The sequence below is a fragment of the Pungitius pungitius genome, chromosome 21, assembly GCF_949316345.1.
Source record: "Pungitius pungitius chromosome 21, fPunPun2.1, whole genome shotgun sequence".
Lineage (NCBI taxonomy): Eukaryota > Metazoa > Chordata > Actinopteri > Perciformes > Gasterosteidae > Pungitius > Pungitius pungitius.
In genome coordinates, this window is record NC_084920.1 from 6844189 (window position 1) to 6864199 (window position 20011).

At 43.8% G+C, this 20011-nt stretch overlaps 1 protein-coding gene across 18 annotated transcripts in view; it reads left to right on the forward strand.

Annotated features, from left to right (window-relative positions):
• The window catches only part of nrxn1a (neurexin 1a), a 50433-nt gene extending 30727 nt beyond the window's left edge, over nucleotides 1–19706 (forward strand). For 8 of the 18 annotated variants that reach the window (XM_037463926.2, XM_037463929.2, XM_037463928.2 and 5 more), the window contains 13 exons: nucleotides 205–408; nucleotides 1503–1529; nucleotides 4544–4666; nucleotides 4838–5219; nucleotides 5589–5779; nucleotides 6227–6400; nucleotides 7629–7748; nucleotides 8414–8595; nucleotides 9029–9200; nucleotides 10145–10234; nucleotides 11297–11607; nucleotides 16276–16354; nucleotides 17042–19706. In XM_037463926.2, the coding sequence (XP_037319823.1) occupies nucleotides 205–408; nucleotides 1503–1529; nucleotides 4544–4666; nucleotides 4838–5219; nucleotides 5589–5779; nucleotides 6227–6400; nucleotides 7629–7748; nucleotides 8414–8595; nucleotides 9029–9200; nucleotides 10145–10234; nucleotides 11297–11607; nucleotides 16276–16354; nucleotides 17042–17340 (2354 nt within the window). In that variant the 3' untranslated portion in view covers nucleotides 17341–19706. The remainder of the gene's footprint in view (nucleotides 1–204; nucleotides 409–1502; nucleotides 1530–4543; nucleotides 4667–4837; nucleotides 5220–5588; nucleotides 5780–6226; nucleotides 6401–7628; nucleotides 7749–8413; nucleotides 8596–9028; nucleotides 9201–10144; nucleotides 10235–11296; nucleotides 11608–16275; nucleotides 16355–17041) is intronic. The other 10 variants (XM_037463937.2, XM_037463939.2, XM_037463940.2 and 7 more) reach the window with 3 other exon arrangements.
• The last annotated feature ends 305 nt before the right edge of the window (nucleotides 19707–20011 follow it).

The window sequence follows — 20011 nt, forward strand, 5'->3', positions numbered from 1 at the left end:
GATTCACTCAACGTCAAATTTCCTTTGTCTCTTCCCCCCTCTCATGTGTTTTCTCCTCGTCAATATTTTCTGTCTCTATCCTTGTGTCCACCCACCTCACTCTCCTCCACCGTAATCTCTGTCATCCTCCGCTTTTCATCTCTTTTTCTTTTTTTAACCATCCGCTCATTCCCTTTCTGTTCTCCCTGTGTGCGTGTTGTACAGATGCGACCATCCTCTCGTATGACGGCAGCAAGTTTATGAAGGTGCAGCTGCCTGTGGCGATGCACACCGAGGCGGAGGACGTCTCACTACGCTTTCGCTCCCAGCGGGCCTATGGTGTCCTCATGGCAACCACATCCCGCAACTCCGCAGACACCCTTCGTCTGGAGCTGGACGGGGGCCGTGTCCGACTCACTGTCAACCTAGGTACACATGCACATAATTGTGTGGATTCTCCAACGTAGTTTGATTACCTGCCAGGGAATACATACCAGCCTCTTGGTTATTTATTGCACAGGAATGTCACTATGTGTTGAATAATAATATATTGCCATGGAAAGAACCCTTTGATAGAATTCTTATGCTGAATTTAAGCTGTAATGTTTTACACTAGAGATATCTTATGGTCTAATGGTTTCCCAAGTTTTGGCAGATACAGCTTATCTTTGAATCCACACACAAGCAATTCTCAATTGAAGGCCAGTGGCTTTGATTTAGCATTGAACAGAGGGTCAAGCCTCAAGCTGCATTCTCTGCTCACTCCCAGTGGACCTGTGCATCCCTAACACTTTCAACAATCAATGCAAACACACACTAACCCAACAGTCACACTCAAATACAACACACATATTACTGCAACTGCGAAACTCACAGTTGCACACTTTCACAAGAATTCAACACATGCTAACACACATAGACTAACAGAGGGGTGCATGTTTTGGTCTCTGGTTGTCTGCAGCCGCGTCTTTTCTGTGGTTGACGCCACACGACACACCAAGGCAACATGGGTAAAAAAAATTAAAGAAAATACAAAGCGATGTGTAATAATGGGGCTAAATCTCCTGAACATTTTGTGAGATTTGTGCTCTGGATGGGCGACCAAATGTGTGGGATGTGTTCCATGTCATCACAGACTGACACACATGACCCATCTCAGTCTTCCGATGCTTTTGATTGGTGACTGAAGCTGTCGCTCAGGCCAGAGCAGCCAATGAGCACACTGCTCCCGCTGGGACACACAGCTCTCCTTAACAATTTACAAATGTAAAGATCCAACAATCTTGATCATTGGTCAAACGTCAAAGTCTCCGATATTGTATTTTTGCAACACACTGTTGCAAGAAACTACACGGTCCAGCTTGAGGTCCTGTGACAAAGGAGAGTGTGCGTTTTCTCAGCAGTGTGCGTGTGTGTGCGTGATTGTATATATGCGTGCAGGGTGTGTCGATGTGTGCGTCCCCAGGGCGTGGAGAATATGTGTATGTGTGCAGCATTAACCCTCTGCTCTGCTCTCCCTCCAGACTGTATCAGGATAAACTGTACAGCCAGTAAGTGATCCTCCATCTCACCTAACCCACCACCCTTCCTCCAGAGTGTGTGTGTGTGTGTGTGTGTGTGTGTGTGTGTGTGTGTGTGTGTGTGTGTGTGTGTGTGTGTGTGTGTGTGTGTTTCTATTTCTGACTCATCCTGTCTAGTCATTTCATCCTATCATTATCTCTTATTCAACATATATTTGTAACATGTGTGTGTGTGTGTGTGTGTTTGTGTGTGTGTGTGTGTGTGTGTGTGTGTGTGTGTGTGTGTGTGTGTGTGTGTGTGTGTGTGTGTTGGTCAGGGGAAGTGCATATGCGTGTTTGTGGCTTCATGTTCAGCTACACCACAGGAGTGGTGCGATTTTTGCTGAGGGCCAGGGTTTTCCAGGTCGGCCATTTTAGCAAAGAAGGTTAGACGGAAGAAAAGACGGCGGGGGTTGAACGTGGGAGAAAAAAAAGAAAGAGAAAAAGAGGGACAAAATAACAGGAGGATGGTATTAAGGTACAATTAGGTGTGTTGGGTAGTGTGAGTGCAACTATGAGCTGAGGGGGTAATTACTTCCCCTTCATGCCGTAGACAAAAGACGTGTTATCCCTCTGTACCTCTCTGTTGCACCTTTATCCCGAATATCCGTCTGGTTGCTTACTTTTGTTTCCTTGTTATTCCTCACAAAGTGTACATGAGGGATTTTGGGAAAGTATTTCATTCAGCGTGTTTAGTGTGCAATTGCCTCTAAGTGCCTTTGCATTCTGTCTGTTCTGTGCCTAACTGTATGTGTATGTTTTCAAGGTGTGTTGTCCCATGTGAGTGTGTGTGATTCTGTTCATGCCGCTGTGATTGAACCTGTATCCCTGATGAAGTTTAATTCCCTCACATGGAGTTTCTGTCTGTCACGACCACAGAGAGAGCGAGCAAGAGAGAGAGAGAGAAAAAAAGAGAAAGAGAAAGGGAAAGAGAGAGGGAGAGAGAGAGACGAACGCTGTGTGACGGCAAAGAGGTGGTGAAATGGACGACTGCAGTTGCCATAGAAACCCTATTAGCCACACAGAGCAGTTGCTATTCCGCATGTCTGTCGAACAATTTGAGACTGGTTGTCTCAATGAACATTTAAGTAGGGAGGCACTTTTCTGGCACACGGTGTGCATACAATAAATTATATATCTGATATTCAAGGGGGAAGAAAAAATTATTTAACAGCCAGGCGCCACTAAAATAGACCACTCAGCAGTCAAATAAAAGCCTCAGCATGGGAGATTTGAGGCTTATCCTGCAGAAAAGCCATTTGTTATTTGGAGCTAATGAAATATGAAACACATTTCCCTTTGTCATTTTGTTTTCATTATCCTGCTCTTAAAGTATCCACTGGCTTAAGTCATTATTTGATTTGAATTATGCTTCAATTGTAACAAGCCGTCCATTTTGTTTGATTTGTCTCGCCTCGTTGTCTTCTCGTTCCAGCGGCACAGCACCGCAGACTCTCTAATGACCACCATAGCGATGGCTAGCAGCTCTGCTTCAAACTAAGCTCACCATGCTGCCGAACACACTCATAGCACTGACCAAAAATAGGTGCTTGTGTGTCCGTCCATTTGTTGGTGTGTATTTGTGCCTTGCCAGGTTGACACAGATCACTGCCTCGCTCTCACCACGGTCTGCTCTTTCTTTGAAAATAAAAAAATAAAAAACACACGCATCAACTCACAAATACATGCACATATTCTCTCTTTCGCTCAGTGGCAGGCAGTGATCCATGGTAACAGGATGAGATGCTCATGCCCGCAGCACAGCTGAGTCTCCTCAGGGGAACCCTGTGTCCTCTCTTAACACACACCACACACTCGTTCATTTTTGCATCCACACTCACACACATGCATTTTACACTGCCATGTCCATTTCAACCTTTGTATTATATTTGCTACTCAGCATGTCTCCCTCTCTTTAACTCTCTAGCGGTGTGTGTGCGCGTGTGTGTGAGTGTGTCTGCCTGTGTGCCTCTGTGAGTGATGCAGGCCTTTTTGACATTTTCAGCAGCAGAATCCGTTCGGGTCAGTTTACTTCCCACCTCCCCCATCATTACCACCTATAGGTCACCGGAAGCAGAGTCACTCAAAGAAACTGGCCTTGGATTGGAGTAAAGAAGGGGAATGTGAGTGTGTGTGTGTGTGTGTGTGTGTGTGTGTGTGTGTGTGTGTGTGTGTGTGTGTGTGTGTGTGTGTGTGTGTGTGTGTGGGGTGAGTGTGCGTGTGTGTGTGTGTGTGTGTGTGTGTGTGGGTGTGTGTGTGTGTGTTGGGGGACAGTGAGGCTTTGGGAACAGTCACAGTGTCAAATGTGTGCAGTCAACGATGTGAGCTATGGGCTGGTATACGGGCAGAGAGCGACATCGTAAGAGGACGGCTCAGCTTATCTCATTCTGCTGCAAATCAGCACCTTGGAGAGCTCTGCGAAAGGTTCCAATGTGTGTCTAGTGCCACCAAGAGGCTCGTTGCAAGATTGCACTCTTTAAAAGCGTGTTGACACAGGCTGATACAGTATGCTCTAAATGTTAGATGTGCGGGGGCAGTTGAGGAACCGAGAGGGGTGCAAATGTTCTGTCTCTGCGTGTGTGGGTAGTAGGTGGTCATCATGGCATTGGGATCTGTTCACAGATGGATTCAGCGTGGGCCTGTTGTGACTCACAGGCTCCGTCTGAGGAACCCATGGTATCCATTTATGTTGATCTTTCTGTCCGTTCTTGTCACATCATCCTTCTCTCTGGCGTATCTGCAAAGTGACCTGTCTGTCTGTCTGTGGAGTGAGAGCAGGGAGGTGTTTGTCTCCCCAGGATATGTATGATCCCACATCCCCTCTGCTATTTACCTCCATTCCCTTAGTCCCTGTCCTTACATTTAAATTCAACCTGCCTGGCTTCTTCTTCTTCTCTTCTTTCTGTCTCTGTCTCTGGATTTCTATCTCCTCTGTCTGTCTCTCTCTCTATGTCTCTCTTCAACTATATATGCATTATGTTAATGGTGCTCTGGGCTATGTGTAGGTAAAGGCCCAGAGACCATCTTTGCGGGGTCGGGCCTCAATGATAATGAGTGGCACACTGTGAGGGTAGTGCGACGTGGCAAGGGCCTCAAACTCACCGTGGACGACCTGCAGCCTGCTGAAGGTAAATACAGCAGCATTTACTTTGACCTGTCAAGCTGTGTTTGTGTGGAAATATTTTAAAAGACAAGATCTATTTCTAGCAGGCATTAGGATTAGAACGGTTGAACAGTTCCACTGGAAGCCCTCACCTCTGAGGTTTACCCCCCCCCCCCCCCCCCCCCCCCGCCACCAGGTCAGATGGCGGGCGACCACACCCAGTTGGAGTTTCACAACGTGGAGACAGGCATTGTGACGGAGAAGCGCTTCATGCCCGCCGTGCCCTCAAATTTCATCGGCCACCTTCAGGGCCTGACGCTGAACGGCATGCCCTACATAGACCTCTGCAAGAACGGCGACATCGACTACTGTGAGCTCAACGCTGTTATCGGCTATAAGAGCATCGTGGCAGACCCCGTCACTTTCCGCTCACGCTCCAGTTTCGTCACGCTGCCCACGCTGCAGGCCTACTACTCCATGCATCTGTTCATGCAGTTCAAGACGACGTCCCCCGACGGCCTTGTTCTCTTCAACAGGGGAGACGGCAATGACTTCATAGTGGTGGAGCTGGTTAAAGGGTGAGCTGGGCAATGCCGTGTGTGTGGTATTTACATTACGTGAGTTGGTGCAATCTCTTCAGAGGATAATTTATTAATACACAGTTTAAATATGTGTTCATGGTTGTAACTGTCTTGCGTTAATACATATGCATGTTTAATGCAGCCTGTGATTGACAATTAACATTGTCCTTGATGTATAAAGAAAAGAAATTCTCGAAGCTGAACTATTTAAATATGAAAATTAAAGCAGCTTTTTACTGTTTGCATTTGTAATTATGTTTCCAGAAGACAGATTATAAATCCCTGAAGTATTTGATCCAGTGTTGTTCTTCATCATGAACACAATTGATTTGCCCCACCTTTGTCCTTTACTTTTTCCTTTCCTAGCTACCTACACTACATCTCAGACCTGGGCAATGGAGCACACCTGATCAAGGGCAACTCTAACAGCCCCCTAAATGACAACCACTGGCACAACGTGCACATATCGAGAGACACTAACAATCTCCACACAGTCAAGATTGACACCAAAGTCACCACGCAGACCACCATGGGTGCCAAGAACCTCGACCTAAAAGGTATGCACAAATATACAAGCAGTGAGACCTCACTTGCAGTTGTTTCTAAGTATTTACACAAATACTGATAACTACGGAAATAGTTAAAAGATAAATTGAACGTTTTGGGAGATAAGACTTTATGAGATAAGACAGTGATACTACTCTTTATAATAAATAAATACAAGCAAAATTCACCTCAAAGGATCATTAATTAACAAGTTATAGAGTTTGTTTAAAAATGAGACATGTATGTTTTGCATCTTGACCCTTTTATTTATCAGCATTAGTTGAATACATTTGGGGTTTTTGCTCTTAGTCGATCAAAACAATAAATTGAAAATGTTTCACCATTTTAATGTTATTTCATGAATAAATTTGTTAAAAAGATAACAGCTATGATCTACGATTATCTAGCATTACTGAATGCTTCTTCGAACTGCCCTTCATTGTGTTGCTCCTCCTCAGGTGACCTCTACATTGGGGGCGTCTCCAAAGAGATGTACCGAGAACTGCCGAAACTGGTCCACTCCCGCGAGGGATTCCAGGGTTGCCTAGCAACAGTTGACCTCAATGGCCGGCTCCCTGACCTTTTGGCTGATGCACTGGCGACCATGGGACAAGTAGAGAGAGGATGTGAAGGTGAGCTGCACACACACAGAAAACACACCCGAAGATCTGCTCCGCTTTCATGTCGCTACTGCTTTTTCTTTCAGTTTTCATTTAACTCATGCTCTCTGTTATTAGGATAACCCACTAACCCAGCTTTTGGTCTGCTACATGTAAATTTGAATCTCTTTCTTCTCATCTCCTGCTCGATCTTTCTACACATTGTGTTTTCTGTCTCTGCTCCACTCTTTCAGCAGTTCACAGGCATCTGTGTGCATTGACTAACCATCTAACTTAATTTGCTTGTTTGCTTTTTTGTTTGGCTGACAAAAGTTACATTGATGAAAGCTGACTTGCAAGGTATATCGCTTTGTGTGAGCATGTGAGACACGTGTATGAGGGTGGGAAAGTGTGTGTGAGTGCGCGTGTGTGGGTGTGTATGTAGGTATGCGTGTGTTGAAACTACCCAGTGGTGTCCAGTGTTGTGTTGGATCCCAGTGATCCAGAGTCAAAGGTTGGAGGTGACCTGTCCTCTTCCAGCCACCGTAGTTACTTCATCACAGTAGTGACATCACCACCGCTTGACTTGAGTTGACCACAGCTCCACCACCCGGGTTGCCTAGCAGCATGCTCTCTAACCCCTCCTAATGACTCCTATCCCAAACTTCAATACTCCATTTACAAATATTTTCACACCCTTTAGTCCACGCCTCATGCTAGAAGTGCTACGAAGGAGATTTCAGTCTGGAGCTTTGGCGTTCTCCTCCGGTGAGGTTTTAGCACGAGACGGGGGAGCAAACGGTGACCAACTGATGCAGAAAGAGTATTGAGATGAAGGCCTGTAAACATAACTCTGCCCTCTTATGTTTAACCTCTTCCTCCTGCCCTTGCCCCATTCATCTAGCCTCACCATCTGCATGCACTCCACAGTTTGCTCTTTAAACGTCATGACACATGACACATTTCAGCTCAGTTAATATTCATAAGCCAGCATCCCCCGTTACTGAATAGAATGGGAGCCAATCCACAATATCCCCACCTCACAATGATTTTCTACTAATACTACTAATCATAACATCATTGGAGTCTACTCTGCCATTTCAAAATGCAAAAGGTTTGAAGGAAATGCGGTGTAGAAATAACCCATACAGTACTGACATACTGTTGCAAAAACACTGGGCTCCAGACAAAAAACTGTGCGTCCATTTATCTTCTCCTAACTTCCGCAACCTCCCACCCCGCCACCTCTCTCTCACTGCAGGTCCCAGCACTACATGTCAAGAAGAATCTTGCTCAAATCAGGGAGTTTGTTTGCAGCAGTGGGAGGGCTTCACCTGTGACTGCAGCATGACCTCATATGCTGGTCCACTATGCAATGATGGTGAGTCATTGCTTTTTTTTCTCTCACAGATGAATATAATAGAGGTTCAGTCATTTTGCAGATGGTATTAGCAAAATGTTCTTCTGTCAATCCATTATAAACTGTAGAAAACACTCCCTGGTGCATGTCTAAAATTGTTGCACATGCATGATTTCGTTTCAAACCCTGAATAAAGGCATTTTTGTGTGCATTTAATCAGAGCTGCCAGGTGAGGGCACTGTCAACTGTTGATTCTTGCTGTGGGACAAAAATACCACCTGGCCAATGTCTAGGTTGATTATTCTACTTCTCTTTAATAGCGTCTTCTTTACATGTTAAATACATTATTCTTGGCAGCCTTACAAGGTAGATACTTGACAATTATTTAGTCGTCCTGCAGCAACTCTAGCAGTTGTACACTGCAGTCTCAGTCAGTTATTAAAGTCAGCCTTCTGCAGCGTTGGTGAGAAGTGCTTTGGGAAATGTAAAAGGTTAGTCATCTGTGACATTTCTAATTTTTAATATAATTTACAGGGGTGCCCCTTGTTCATGAAAGATTTAAAGCAAATATAGGCTTATAGGTTCAATCTGCAGTAGGTAACCTCTGATGATAGATAGCAATGCTAATGGCATATAGACTGCTTGCAATTAATAAATATATGTATGTATATGCTGTATGTGTACAGCTGGGACAACCTATATCTTTGGGCGCGATGGAGGCGTGGTGATTTACACGTGGCCTCCTAATGAACGTCCCAGCACCAGGGCAGACCGGCTCGCCCTCGGGTTCAGCACCCAACAGAAACAAGCCATTCTGTTGCGGGTGGACAGCGCATCTGGTCTGGGTGACTACCTTCAGCTGCAGATAGTAAGTACACACAGCTGTTGCTCCACAAATAAAGACCAGAGATATCACCCTTTTTATACTATGCATTATTATTTTTATCTTTAGGAATGTTTTGCTTGTTTTATTTCTTTTCTGTATCTTTATCTTGTACATTGTTTATGTTGTCCGCCGCTCCTGGAAGGACTTAGGGATACCAAACGGATTTTGGTTGTATAATAACAATGACAATGAAAACCTTTGAACTTCAACCTTAACAGTAGTAATCTCAACCGCCTGTGAATAGATTTTTATTTGGAGCTTAGCATAATAAAGGTCTCAGTGGACAACAAAGGATTCGGCAAAATAGGACCCGAAAAAATAAGACGGAAATGATATCCTAGCATTACAACAGTTGCTCATGAGGCATTTCTCTACTTCTCCTCCTGCTCCTTCTCCTCCTCCTCTTCCTCCTCAGGATGAAGGCAACATTAGAGTAGTGTTTAACGTTGGCACTGATGACATCAACATCGAGGAGAGCTCCAAGTTTGTCAACGACGGAAAGTACCACATAATTCGATTTACCCGCAGCGGGGGCAATGCAACCCTCCAACTGGACGACCTACCTGTCATAGAGCGCTATCCCTCAGGTAAACCTCCCCCTCACCCCCCTCCCCCCCTACATATGCCAAAGCCTTCGACCCACTATAGCAATGCCCGCTCCGGGACAGAACCTTAACGCTAATCAACCCAGCTCCTGATTGGTGATTCACGTCAGTGTTCCTTTCAATGTTTACATTTAAAAGCTGAGGATGAGAAATCTAATTGCAGCTTTGTTTCATGTTATTGTGTTTTAAATGAAAAATGTGTGATCTGATATGAAACATGACTTTTTAAACCATAAAAAGATTTTAGTTTAGGTTATTACAATAGCTTGTTTATATGTCATGTTAAGCCTGTTAAATAGTGTTAAAGTTAATTTATGAAAATATTTAATCCAGGTGTCGGTTGTTTTTCTCACCATAAAAGAAAATAATACCAGTTGGTGCATTTCTGGACAAATAATAATTAAATAAACATGTCATATGTTGAGTTTAATGTTTAACTAATGAGAAAACAAATTTAGAAAAAAGAAAAAAGTGTTTTTGAATTTTTGGTTTTATACTTGTTGTTTTTTATTCATAAAGTGGTAATCTTAGGTAGTAGTCTTTAACACAATGAACTCCAGACTTTAGGTAGCTGATAAAAGTTGTTGTGAGGTGTGTGTGAGGGTTCTTCCTGTATGTAACTCTAAACTCAGTCAGTCATATCGACAGTATGTGGCAGCTGTAACATTATTTCCCTGTGCTCTTTCAGATGTTAACCCCTGAAATGTCTCTTTAAATTAAACCCAATGAACAGAGAGTAAGAGTCCGCTCACTGGAAACATAGTGAATTCAACCCCTCTCCTCCTAGCACATCAAGCTTAACGTAGTGACATGCTAACAATGAGCAGACCATTACTTTCTTTTCATTGCTGTTCTTTTTGTATCCAGCTCCTGTACCACGTTTGGATGTGCGTAATTACTACTGTGTTTTCATCTCTAAATTAAAGGCAACATTGATAACGAGCGCCTGGCCATCGCCAGACAGCGAATCCCCTATCGGCTCGGTCGAGTAGTTGACGATTGGCTACTCGACAAAGGTAAAAACCCTGATTAAAATTCCTTAAAACTTTGAGCTTTAAAAAATACAATCTGAAGACAGTTGAATATCCTATATTGTGCACCATCAACTAACATCTAAAAATAAATCCATAATTAAGTATTTAAAAGTTTGGCAGCTATAGTGTGTAATACTGTGTAAACTGTAGTGCCTGTGGACGTATTGTTAGTGTGTTTCTGATAATATCCGGTTAAAGGGACGATGGAGAGAATAAATGTGAATAAATCAGAAAATAGTATGATAAAAGATGCTTTATTAAAACTGGTAAATAATTTTGTTTATTATGAAATTGTAAATAATAAAGCATTCATTAAAGATTATATGTTGAAAAACAATTTTGTAATCCATTTAAAATACATGCAGTACAAGTATTGTGACATGGAATAATTATGTAAATTTGAAGTAACTAATAGAGCGATGCTTTTTGAAAAAAATGTAAAAGTTTTCCTCCTAAACTTCAGCAGAGCTCCTTAAATTAGCCTCTAGTCCCTTTAACAGTGAGCAGTTGTAGAGCTTGTGACCGGTGCATGCTTCATAGGGCTGTTACAACAGTTCCCTAGATCAGTTTCTCTGTTTCTATGTCTGCCTGTCTGTTGCTCCTTCAAATACAATATCGTGCCGCACTGCCATCACCATAGCAACCATCTGTCAGCTCCTCAGGACCCTTTGACTCCTCTCATCTGCTGCTTCTTCCTCCTCCTTCTGTTCTTTGCCTCTTCATCCTCCTCAACTTCTCAGCCTCCTCGTTCCTCGCCTTATTCTCTGTTTTCTGTTCCCACTATTACCTCTCACAGTCTCAGCTCCTCTCCACGGTTCTCCACGGCTTCGATTTGCTCTGCCATGCTTAATCTATCCCATACTCTCACCATGGCTTGGGGGTGGTGGATTGTGTAACACTCAAACACTCTTTGTGTGTATGTATGCACGTATGTGACCACCGGTACGTATGTGCGTGTGACTGTATTCGCGTGTGTGTCTGTCCACCTTCCCTCCTGGTATGCCTCTGTGTGCCTGGTGCGTTTTTGCGCGTGTGTCTGTGTAGGTCGCCAGCTGACCATCTTCAACAGCCAGACAACAGTGCGTGTTGGGGGAGGCGAGCGGAGTGCAGGCATGTTCCAGGGCCAGCTGTCTGGACTCTACTACAACGGCCTGCGCATCCTCAACATGGCCGCCGAGGGGCATCCGCACATCAAGGTGGAGGGCAGCGCACGACTGGTCGGCGACATGCCGTCCTCCTCCATCACCCCGCAGTCTAGCGCGGCGGCAGGCGGCAACCGCTCTGACTCTGCCCCCTCCATAAGTGACATCACAACCACCACGGCCACCAGCAGGAAACAGGGTGCCACGCAGCAGGTGAGAGAGCATGATCATATGGTTAATTTGTCCCTGCTGTCTATGTAATCATATTGACTTCTGTCTTATTACCCCAATCTCAAATGGTAATTTAAAAGTGCTAATTTGATATGACAGATTTATTTTAACGCATCGCCCACTGAACTGGACAAAAGCGAGATTTGTCAAAAGGAGAGAGATTGTTTTAAACCATTCAAGTTTATGTAAGGCTCTTTATAAGTTAAAGAGACACAGAATTAAGAGAACAACAATTATCACAATCACGGAAAAACATTGTGAAGGAATTATAAATAATATTTTTTCTCAGGATCCAAGTTTAAAGTTCAAGATTCAGGGGAAGAAATAGGCCTCTTTAGTCAATATTATGTTGTACAAAGGTTTCAGGAGATGAGGAGGTAGCAAACAGCCCGACTCCATTGTCAAACCTTTAAACCATGGTCTTATATCTTCCGTAGGTTTGTTCTGGCTCTTTGGAGCCTTTGGATCTAAATGATGCTTCAGTCACTTATTCACTAATCTATGAACATAACTGACAAATTCACAGTAATTTCTCTGCAATTCCCTTTTTCAACAAGTGTTTGTTCTCTTTCTAAATAATAATTCATTACTGCTCAGTAACATCATCTTTTCCAAAAATTACATTAAAAATGAAAAGATCCAGAGTCCTTTGATCAATAAAAGGCTTACATTCGCATATCATTTCCCCGTTACAGCAGATTTCTCTAGAGAATTAGATGGCAAATTCTCAACTAAGTGGTCCCCAGTCTCTAAATTACTGGAGGAGAAATTTGTGTTAAAGAGGGCTGTAAAAACTTTTCCATAATATGCATCTGGTAAACTGATGCAAATGTAACTCTAGTATAAAAAACACATAACTGAGACCTTTTTATGGAGGATACAACTGCAGCGTTGAGGAAAACATTATCAGCAGGTACCCGACAGACTCTTTTGCTCTATTGTTCAGATCAATCGTGTGATGTTGTCTGGCTCTTTGAAGACGTCTGTGTGTACTGCAGTTCTTCTTCTGTGTTATAAAACTGTGCTGCACTGAAATTTATTTTTTTCCAATGATACAAGTTGCCATGGAGATAGAGAGCCCCGCTACCCGCTGCTTGCTTTTTCTCTCTCATCCAGGCTCCCATAGAGAATAGCTCCTCTGTGTATAAACTGCCAGCTGTTTCAGACATAAATAATAGAACACAGAGCTGTGAGGTAAGCCTCAGGCATCAATAATGGATGTGAGCTGGATGGATTGCGCCATGTCATCACGCTTTGCCTCTCAATCTCTTCCTGTTTGTATGTTGTTTTTTTTCAAACAAGCTATTTCGGCTCTTGTGATATGCTGATGTCAGTGCTAAATCTGGGATGCAGAGTTGTGCATTAGAGTCAAAATCACTGAGAACTAGGTCAGACCCAGTATATGCGTGAGGCAGTGTGCTCATCTGTGTATGTCAAATTACTCCTGCTGGCCCCCAAACTGTGTCTGTGTGTGCGTGTGTGTTAGTCTTGTTTAAGAACAATATACAGCTTCTACCTAGTGTTGCCTGGCAACCAACATGGCCTAACCAGAACAGAGAATGCATACGCACACACACAGATACACTCGGGTGGATTGAGAACAATAGGCATGAATTGCTGCACATTGCATCAGAGGAGGGGCAGTGTGAGGTGTCTTCCAGAGGTGCTTCAGGTCATACCACCCCTCCGCCACACCCACCAATGTTTGGGTGTGTGGTTGCACCCTGTGGGTTCACTCTTACCGTCAGTACTTTGTCCTGTAAGAAATGTCTACTCCTGAAGTCCACTGTTTTTTAGGGGGGACTTTGTCATTTGCATTTAGAAAAATAAAACGGATTAATAATGCATGACGGCTCCAGTGAGGAGAAAAGAGTGAGGAATTGTGTGAGAGTGTGTGAGTGTTTATGCTGGAGGTTGAGTCAGAGAGTTGAGCTTTGGTTTTTGATGTTTACTGTCAGTCTCTGGATGTGTGCATTTGTGTGTATGTGTGTACCTGCGCTCGATGGCAAGACTGATAGAATAAACCTGAGGCTCAAAGGGGCGCACTATTGGCTGTTGCGAGTCAGCTGACTCAGACTCTTCTACAAGCTCTATGAGCACTTACCTCTGACGCTCCCATCCTGCCTCCCTGTATGTTCTTTCCTCTCGCTGTCTTCTTTACATCTTTTTCTCCCACTATGGTTCTCTTCTGCTCACTATCCCCCCTTCTTTTCTTCTCGCTCTCCTTTGCTCTCTCTTCCTCCATAGTGTTCCATATTTACCCGTTACTCCCCCCCTCTTCTCTCATCTCTCCCACCCTCCCTCCCTCTCGTTTTCTCTCACCGTGGTTGAGCTCCAGTGATAGGCTGTTAATGCAGGCGGTGTTTGAGTCTATCTTACCATCTGCAGTAGTGGAGCTAGATTCTCTCCTCTCTCGACAGGATTTCTTCATCCGCCTGCCAACTTCAGCCTCGTTTGGTGTATGCTTGTGTGCCTGTGTAGATCAGCCTCAATAGCAAAAAAGAGCAATGTGTATGTTAATGAGTGTTTGATCTCCAGTTGTGAAAGTAACTGACGAGCTGTTGCAAGTGTGTGAGGACGGAGAGCTACTATGTGTGAACTAGGAGGTCAGGGAGGCATTGACGGTCGCTGGCACTGTTCGGCTGCTCAGGTAGACATCTTGCTCACTCGGCATGCAGATATCCTTCTTTTCATCCTCTCTCTCTGATCCCTTTTGATTCCCTTTTGTGTCTATTTTATCCCCTCCTATCGTTGTGCATCTGTGTCCATCGTTATGTCGGCATGCTCTGTTGAAGGACTTCGAGCAAAGAGGGAGAGATGCAGTGTGAGATGGAGGGGCGGAGGTCTCTTGGGCACATCTCTTTAGTGCATCTTCTGTCAACATCTGTGGTTCATTGATGTGATTTAGGTTGTGTCTAGCACGTCTCTAGTTTTCCTTGTGTTCATTGTCTGCCATCTGATAGGTGGATCAATATTCCAATTGACACTTTACCAGTGGGGGGGGGATGTCACAGAGCAGAGGAGGGGCCCTGTTAAATGTACTTGTCGGCTTTGGTCTTGAAGCTGAAATCAGGATTCGAACGTGGCTCCCATGGAGGGCGCTTAGGTGTCTTTTGGATCAATAATCAGGGCACAACATTGATTAGTGACAGACAGGGGTGATGTGTTTCCTACTGGCTGATTGGTTCGTGTGCTATTTGGATCCTGGCAAAGGCACAGAGATTTATTGACTGGCTGGATTCCAGAGGTTAAGCTCACCCTAGCGGCATTTGACAGCCCAGTGGGCAGAACTGATTGGAAAGGCAGTGGAGGAAAGAGGACAGGCAAGCGTCAATAACTTAATATATGTTCCAGGCCAAACTGAACCACAGTAGACTAGACCAGACTTTTTCAGAAGAATAAACTTCTTCAACCTTGTAAAATGTACTTAAAAGACAAGGAGGCAAGGAAATAGCGAAATCAAGGACGGAGAAAAAGTTAATAAATGAATGCTTGTAGTTTCAGCCAAAAAACGTTGACTACTTATTACTTTCATTTGGCTCAAGATTCTTTTCTGGGCTGGTTTTAATCTGCTCCGGGAACTCATCTCTTTTATAGCCCTGCTGCTCTCTAGTCTCTCCTTTCTTCTGTGGGTATCTTAACATCTACTGCAATGCATCACAATCCAATTTTAATTTAGTGCCGGAACTGAGCACCCAGTGTGGTTAAAAAACACACACATTCACATATCTCATGTTGAAGCGACAGGCGGGTGATGTTTAACAGTAGTTCATGAATATGCGTGCACATTAGCACGATGTTAAGTAAAGACTGCATCACTTTGAAGTCCACCTCCTCCTATACCGTCTTCTTTTCTCTCTTTCTCACATATTCATTTATTTCATCAACCTTTTTTTCACCCCCTCTCTTCATACCTTCCCTGGAATGGCAAATCAATGCTCAGGTCCCAACTGAGGGTTCACACTCCTTTTTTTTATTCCCCATTTTTTTTAATAGCTTGCACTTAGAGTTGCCATGGCAACAGGCGGAGCAAGGATGGATAGAAAAAAGGGAGCCTTTCGCATTGAGAGGGAGCGAGGCACGGAGAATTAACCATTGTTGAGATGGTTGCTGTAGGTTAGAGAGTGAACGTAAGTAGGTTATTGACATCGTGCTTGGGGACAGGTGTTGAATAAAGGAGATTTAAATGAAGGGCATGCCGGGAATATTTAATGAAATCTGAAGGAGGGTGGGGTGGCATGGATTTATGTTCCTCTCTTTCCAGCTCATATGAACACCGACCAACATCCAATGCATAAAACAGAAAGGAGGGAAGCAGCAAGGTGTGGGAGATGGAAAGGCTAGCAGAGAAATAAGATGGGGAGGGTCAAGAGAGAGGAAGACGATAACTGACTGTCCCCTTGCGACTTTAAACAGATTTTAACGATTCTCTGCTCCCTCCTTCTTTCTTCTTCTCTCCTCGGGACTGTAGTTTTGGCCGTCTGCCATTGCCGGGGGCCGTCACAGCCATAGTGTTTGTGGCAAACTTGAAAACGAGTGGGCAATGCATTGGTTGCGAAATAAACAGAAGGCGTGTGGAGCACAAGCAGAAGAGTTTGTTTCTGCATACGTGTCTTAATGTTCCCACTGTTTTCTGTATCGCCTCTGTAGTCGGCAGACGACCTGCTGGTGGCGTCAGCTGAGTGTCCCAGCGATGATGAAGACATTGACCCCTGCGACCCCAGTTCAGGTGAGACTGCCCCTCCCGCAGAATTACTCACATGGTGTTTCCTCTTAGGTTTTTTCTTTTTATGTGTTCACCACAAACCTTAACACCCATTTTCTTTTTCCGCCGCTTGGTCGCTCGCTACAATGAATTTTTCATTTTCACTTAGGTTTTTTCCTACAGGCATCACCTAACACTATCCATTCACTCCCCAAGCTTCATCTCTATTTTTTCTCTGCTTTCATCCTCCTCATTGCTCACCTTCCCTTATCCTTTTTTTTCTTAACTGTTTCTTTTCTTTTATTGTTTGCTTCTTTTTCCCCTCACTCTACTCCATTCAGTCCAAAGAATGAAAATGAATTTACCAACAATCATTTGATATGGCGTCATGTAGTATATCATTACTCTGCAGCCCTCGTTGCCTGTCTATATGATGAAGCGCCAAATGTTTGTAATGATAATGAAATAATGTGCAGCTGTGCTCTGGCTCATCTCTCAACATGGTGGAATGTAATCTGTTTACACATTTTGTGATAGTATGTAAATGGTTTTGGCTCTAAGCTGCAGCCGTTATGCAAAAAGCACGTCAAATAATTCATCATGATGATGCATTGTATCTTCTTGCTCCAGCCATGCAACTGTCAACCTGGCATGTAACACAAATTAATAGTGCACGCCATAAACTGTGGTGTGACATAATTTGCCTCACAGCCCGCTCTCCCCTGCCGGAGGTGGTGTTCCCATCTCCATCCGAGGTGGTTGTGCAGAGTGGCAGCACTACAGGTATGGTGGTGGGCATCGTGGCGGCAGCGGCCCTCTGCATCCTCATCCTCCTCTACGCCATGTACAAGTACCGCAACCGCGACGAGGGCTCATACCACGTGGACGAGAGCCGCAACTACATCAGCAACTCGGCCACACAGCCCAACGGCAGCGCCAAGGACAAGCCGCTGGGGATTACCAAGATCTCCAAGAACAAGAAGAACAAAGACAAGGAGTACTACGTCTGAGAAGACGTCCAACACGCAAACATATAGGCATACACCTTTATATACAACGGTATATGTACATAAATAGATATATTCTCCAAAAAAGAAGAAAATACATGCACAAACACTGACATAGACATGCTGATGTTTAAGTTTACTCTCCAATAATCAATCTGCACACATGCTGGCAAGCACAAACATACACACATTTGAGCACACGTACATTTAAGCACAAACATACACACACTTACAGATGGCCCATGGGCATGGACCCTTATTGTACAGTATTTACCAATGAGCAAAGCCTCTGACAGAGGCATTTTATGAACATAAACACCATTGCAAATGATGAAAATGCACCAGTTCAACTCCCAGTTAACCATTTTGGAGCGAGTCAGATAAAAAGACTCCCTCACACTCCCCTGCCACAGTGGGACCTCTCGTGTTGGACTGGAGAGGTCCAGGATGACTTTTAAGTGAAGCACATGGCACACTGAGTGTGCCGAGCGAGAGGGCAGCAGAACAAAGACAACATAAAAGCACCAAGACAAGCACTTACTATCTCTTCCGGGCTTCTTGGCCTTCCTGCTTGTCAGCAGATGAGACTCGCCGAAGCACAGAGGATGCTGAAAAACAAGCACACCCCGGGTCCAAGTCTTGCCCCAAGCGGCGAGACAAGAAATCAGGGTGTAGCCACAGAGACAGTGTTTTACGAGTGAATAGGCAGTCATGGCTTGTGCGCGATGGGCTGTGGTGCTGACGTTTTACAGCACCCTGTAAATCACAATGGTGGAATCAGTTGCAAACTGAGAGACATTTTCCTGGAAAGGATACTTGAGACTTCAGATGCTACCTACAGGCACCAGTTGTGTATGACTGTGGTATCACACACACATACACACAGCATACAAACACAGAAAAAAATATATATAAACAATGTCAACCTGCAGACATTCACGTATCTGCAATGCTAAAGACTCACCGTATCTTCACAGCTGACATGAAGACTATACAAGAAGACAATGGTGAAAATTACAATGACCATTATGATAATTGTTATTGCAATGATTATGGTGAATATGAAGAACATTTTGGCAGAACAGACTCTTTGGGGAAGGGAGGGAGGGGGAAGGGGGGGTCTTATTGCACGTGAATTATCTTACTCCATGTGATTTATACCACGTTGAAACTTCGGAGGTTACAGCGTGACGCCTCACCATCATAAACTTACCACCTTGGCTTGAAGTATTCCTAAATACGCTCTTCAAAATGGTTTTTGGTCCGTGGAATTCAACCACGATTTAATCTCTGCACCGACTCAGTTCAAATCCTCGCTGACAGAGTGTGACCATCTTGAGTGTGCTGCATGCCTGAGTCTCTGAGTTGTGCTGTGACGTGGTGGACAATGCCACTAATGAGTCCAGAGGTGGTATGTTTGATAGTGGGAGGAGGAGGAGGAGGGGGAGGAAGAGCACAACGCCTGAATGTGTGCGGCCACCACAGGCCATGTCCTGTTTTCTAGCCGCCTTATAGGCCACGCCCACTATACCTGCTCTAACAAACCACCTTTGTTTTAGCTTAAAACCAGCAGAAGAAAAAAAATCAAACCAGACAAAGTAAATGTTACCATGTGTTGCTAATAGCTATAAAAGTCCAGTTCACGATGTCATTGACTATATGACAACCTGAGTTGCTTTGATTTTTATTGACCCTCCCTTTTCTCTCTTTCTCTTCGTGTCCTGTTGTCTTCATGCTATTAGTTGACAGATTTATCCACGTTCATGACGTGGCCAATGCAGGACAGACAGATGGGTTATTATCTGTTTAAGGACTTATCCCGTGTCTGAGCCCTCTACTGCTTAATAATTGTGTCTCCATAATATACCAATATAAACAGTGCCATAACATGAACAAGCCCCTTCAGATCTTCCAAGCCACGTAGCCAACCAGACAGATGCATGCAAAATGCTGGAGAGCAAGAAAGGACATGAAAAGAACTCTGTGTGAGATTTCAGAGTATAAAAATAACTTATCATATTCCCTTATTCTCTCCATCCTCAACTGGCCTTGACCTCCTTTTCCTCCCTTCTCTTGTTTTCCCCTTGTTTAGTATGTTTCCCTATCTGCCCTCCCAGTGCCTCCCTGTCTATTGCTTTCTTTCCTCTCTATCTCTTTTGTGTTTCCATATGAAACAAAGGAGGTGTCTCAATCACTGGGTTTCTACATCTAGGTGTTCATTAACCATGTTTATTTTCTATATGTACAATTTTTCTACAGTATTTTCTTTTATTTTTATTGTTACGGTTCTTTGATGAACATGAAGTGGAAATTTATTATGAAAAATAGTTTTGAAGATTACAGAGTAAATAAAATATTACCCAAGTGAACCTGTGGTTTTTTTGTGTGTTGTTTTTTTGCTCATTTTACCCTGCAGATAGAAATAGTGTGTCTGTCTCATATCAGCCATGAGAGCACATAAGTTGCAAATTGGACATACAACTAATTCAGATTTAGGAATAGTTCAATATCATGGTATATTTCTGGTTGAGATTAAAACCAGAATGTTTATGTAGACGTTTGAAAAAGACAGATATTGCTCCTCCAAAGTTTAGTAATTAGCATATTAGATCTTTTTTTCATTTGTATGTAAAAGAAGTTGGAAAGTAACCATGTGTTCTTTTATCAAGACTAC